Source organism: Kryptolebias marmoratus, linkage group LG21, assembly GCF_001649575.2.
Source record: "Kryptolebias marmoratus isolate JLee-2015 linkage group LG21, ASM164957v2, whole genome shotgun sequence".
NCBI classification, from domain to species: domain Eukaryota; kingdom Metazoa; phylum Chordata; class Actinopteri; order Cyprinodontiformes; family Rivulidae; genus Kryptolebias; species Kryptolebias marmoratus.
In genome coordinates this window covers 8,818,868-8,823,359 of record NC_051450.1, presented here as the reverse complement: position 1 = coordinate 8,823,359, position 4,492 = coordinate 8,818,868, and the positions used below count along the sequence as shown (strand labels likewise).

Below are 4,492 nucleotides of genomic sequence, written 5' to 3'. Positions count from 1 at the left end.
GGGGGTGAGTGGGGGAGATGACGGGTCTGGCCTGGTAACCAACCCCGTAATTGTATTTTGACTTGGCGGCAAGCGAAGTCAAATCTGAAGAGGAGCGCCAGAGTGTCGATCGGGGCCTGTGAAGCCTTGCTTTTCGAGGGCTTAAAAGCGCGACGAGAATTAAAACAAAACAAAAACAAAAAAAGACTAAGTTTTTATTTTTTTTTGGGGGGGGGGCTCTCGACTGAAACATCCTGTGCGATGACTGACACGGGTGGAGGGTGCTTTTTTTTTTGTTTTTTCCCCCCTGGGCCTGGTGCCTGCCCTCTGGGCTAACACTTCAAAAAGACGAGCGTCCTGTATGTGGCAGCCAACCGGCTGGTCGGGAAACGGCGCTCTGCCAGCGGCGCTGCGTACGGTACGGCCAAGGCTTCGGGTCGACAAACCGAGAGGCTGAAAGTGGGAGGAAATGCGTGCAAATGCAAGAAAAAGAAAAAAAAAAAAAAAAAAAACTTGATCCAGACCTTGTTTCTTTACGTTCCGCTTCCACCGAGCCCGACTTTGGTGTGATCCTTTAAAGTGATCCGGATCAATAGTTTTGTTTCAGGCTCTCTGAAGGCCTTTGGCTGCTTTCTCACTCGTTTTCATTCCAGTACCTGATCATTTTCAGTACTCTTTTTATTTTAAGCAACTTAACTCTGACCTACGAATCAATCGGGCAGAAAAAGGCACCGAAACTCAACAGAAGAACCAGAACAGGAAAGTGAAACCCTTTGAATTGGATCATTAAGCTCTTTGTTACCATTATCTAGTTTGTATCCATTTCTTTAGTTGAATCTATAACAAATGTAGTATTTTAGCACCAACAAGGTGATTCCTAAGGAGTTATTACAAAGTTGATGTTCAGTAGAAGATCGACTGAAAGGTGAGGAGGGTCCCAGGTCCTGATTCGGGTCTTTGATGGATTTTTCCCCCCCGTTTCTTAAACGAATGACCTTCAGATTCTGTTCCATATGCTGGAAAGAGGTTTTTATCTACATGACACTAGAGATGGACACAACAAAGTGTTTGAAAAGCAGAGAAAGAAGAAAGAAGATTTAGGACCATCGCTCGTTTCACGTTTTGGGACTCGTTCATAAAACCGAGGCTTTGGGCACAGAGACGTGCTCTGCTGCTAGTTCTGCTAGCCTGGCGTTCCTCACATGGCTCCATTTTTACCTGCTCAACGGACAAACGTGGAGCTGGAGGCACCGGCTGCGTTAGCGAAGCTGAACTTACCCCATGACCATCGTTTCCACTTCATTATCCTTTCAAAATAAAATACAACCAGACGCTGGGACAGCAATAGTTCTTATAACTTGTCCATTTTAACTAAAATAGGAATATCTGGAAATCCCTACCTGTCTATCCTCCTTTTGTCCTCTTTCTTCTTATTTATCTGGTTTTTTCACAACCAATCAAATGATTTGGAGCACAAGGATTTAGTCCAAATTAAAGAGTCTTAAAACCTTCAGACTGGATCAGACGGATCAGCATATGCCTGTTTTTCACATTCAAACAACATAAAACTCCTCCCTAACACTATTACACTCACACAAATTAAAAGTTCTGTCATTTCTCGAACAATCGTAGTTATTCCGACGACCTAAAAATCCCACATAGCTTCTGTTCGTCCCTAGTTTTCTCGCGACAAAAGCTTTTCAAACTTGAATTCTTCCTTAAACTCAACATAAAGAACAAAAAGCAAACATCTCGGGAGGAAATTCACTCCACTTCTGTACACGACCGATCCTTAAGTCTCTGCTTGACGGTCCCTTTTAAAGGCCACAATACACTGTTTTAATAAAAACAAGTCTCAGAGACCCATTTTAAAATATTACCCCCCAAAAAAAGGAGAACTTTCGGCTGCTCGGAAAGGACAGAGTGGAGAAATCCCGGCTGGTTGGTTTAAAACTATTGCACTTTTTGTGTTGCTGAACTCACATTTTTCGAGGGCATCCATCGCCGCTCCCATTTCTGCCTGTTGAATGCTGGATTAGAAGGGGAGACGGAGACAGAGAGAGACAAAAAAAGAAAGAACGAAAGAAGGGGTTTTAGCGTATTCAAAGTGTTGAAATTCAGTCAAAAAACATAAATGAAAAGAAAAAGGAGGATTAGGAAAAGTGCATTATATTTACTATTAATGCGCCCCGTTTGCCTGACAATTGTGGGTAACGTTTAAAAAAGCCCGGAGGTGCGCGATGAGGCGGCTCGGAGCTTAAATCGTGGAAATGCGAAAACGGGAAGCTGTCAGGGATCTCGCGAAAGGGACAAACTTATCGCCGGCTCGGAGGTGGGGGGTAGTTCGTGGAGGGGATTTCCTCACGATGAGATGTTTGTTGGATTTACGTTTCATTTCTCGCAGGCTCAGCTGCGGCTTTATCGTATACACCCCCCTCTGGCTCGAAGGAAGAAACAAACAAACAAACAAACAAACAAACAAAAAAGAAACAGGCCATCGTGTAAGGAGTCTGTCGTCTTCGTGGGTACAGCGTGTGACGACACGAGATGTGCGGCCAAACGCTTCAGAATCCACATCCGGCCTTTTGTGTCCGCGGAGCCAGTTTTGTTTGGGCAAATAACAATAAGCGCGGCGGACATCTTGAATTAGGGCGACTCCGAAAGTTAGGAGCCTTTCGGTCCTATGGAGAAGTCGCAAAGTCGGCTCTCGTGCACGTGGTTGCGTGACGAAAATCGCGCCATTTTTGTTCCTGAAGCAGCTTCGCCCGCTCCTTCGTGACACGAGGAGCTTTTTTTCCCCTCACTGGTTTGCGCCACGTGTCGTGCGACTGGCCAGAAGCGGTTGTGGGCGTGTTTATGACCTTTATTGGCGCCATTTTGCTTCTACAGAAGCAGCTGGAGGCTGTTGGAAAATCCAGTCGTCTTTCCAGCTGCTCCAACAAAACTTACAAAACGACAAGCTCAAAAACACACAGGCGGCTCTTCGTGGGTGTGGCGGCCGGGAGGAAGTGCGCCTCGGCCTTCGTTCGCTCGTTATCGTGCGTCGTCAAATTTCCAATCGCCGAACGGCGGTTTAATAAACACGTCTGTGCAAGGACAGGAGAGCTGAGAAGCTGTAGGAGCTTCCTGGGAGTTCTGAAAGGTGTGTGACAACGAATGGCTCCAACCACGTGACCGCGAACCGACTTCCTGTCATAAATCTATGTCCGATGATTGCTTTCTGAGAGTTTCATTGAAGGAGGTCGATGCTGAAAGTCAGCACAACGCGTGGCGCTCCCAATATGTGCCGCGTGTGACCCTCAGCTGCTCCCGACCTGAGTTTCAGCTCCATATCTGTCAAACAGACCAAGCTGCGGCCTTTTCTGCGTTTCCCACGGCGAACGACCACGGACAGGTCCTTCACCTTCGGGGCAATAACTTCCCGCCAGGATCGCAGCTGCGGCGTCGCCTCGGTGAGCGACCGCTTTCATAACCGAACTGATGTCAAATCAATGAAGGATCGATTCATTTTCATTCCGCATCATGTCTCTCCCAATAGAACGGAGCTTAATCGGTATGATAAACACCATCAATAAAGTGGAGCCATTATCCTCGTCTCGTTGGGTCTCATTAGGCTCCGCCGTCTTACTCACCTCGGGCCTTTGCCGCAGCCGATTCGCTCCCCTTTGAAGTACACGGCGACCGTGTACGTGCGGGCGTGCGAGGGCCCCACCGTCTGCAAGGTCCTGCGGATTCAAACAGAGAGCGCAGAATTGGAAAAGAAAATCAAATTCAATAAAATAAACGCCTCGAAAGGTGTGGGTTGGGGGGGAGAGGGGGGACTCAGGGACGTTCGGGGGGGAATAACGAGAGCGAAGGAGGTTAAAACGAGTCCTCCATTGGCAGAAAATATAAGCAAAAAAAAAGGGCGAAGGGCAGCACTTTGATTTGCTACGTTTTGCGAGCGAGCGTCTGAGGGACGCGTAAACAACTTTTAAAGCCCCCCCCCGTACTCATCTTCAGATACACAAAGCTGCGCTTGGTTAAATAAACAAAAATAAATAAATATATAAAAGTGACATGTTGGGAGGGGAACTTAAAAAATAAACGAATGTCAACGGAGAGGCTCACGAGTCGCCGGCGCACCGGAAGGGTAAACGAGTGGAATGACACCCGAAGACGGGGGACGGAGACGTCTCTAAGGGACGGCGGGAGGGCGTCTAATCCCGCGCTGCTAATTAACAGATGTACCTCGTTTAAAAAGGAAAGAGGAAAAAAAAAAAAGAAAAAAAAAAGCAAGCTGTCAACGTTGTTCCATTCCTGCAGGGACTCAGTTGTTTGAAATGCTAACATTAGCGTAAACATGGCGGCTCCGAGCTGCGACACAACTAAATTATTCACAGACAATTTACTTATTTCATGAGAGGAATCCATTTTTAATGCCGTGTGGTCACTTGTGACGCTTTATCAATAATGCAGCCCCCCCCCCTCGTATGCCCTTTCTCACTTACAAATGAGGGAGCACGAGTAAATA

At 47.0% G+C, this 4,492-nt stretch overlaps 1 protein-coding gene across 1 annotated transcript in view; it reads right to left on the bottom strand.

Moving 5' to 3' along the window:
• drosha (drosha ribonuclease III) overlaps window positions 1-4,492 on the bottom strand; it is a 143,841-nt gene that overhangs the window by 12,559 nt on the left and 126,790 nt on the right. The window contains exons 30-31 of the mRNA XM_017414122.3: window positions 3,612-3,704; window positions 1,963-2,009 (exon numbers count right to left, since the gene is read on the bottom strand). Of these exons, the coding sequence (XP_017269611.1) occupies window positions 1,963-2,009; window positions 3,612-3,704 (140 nt within the window). The remainder of the gene's footprint in view (window positions 1-1,962; window positions 2,010-3,611; window positions 3,705-4,492) is intronic.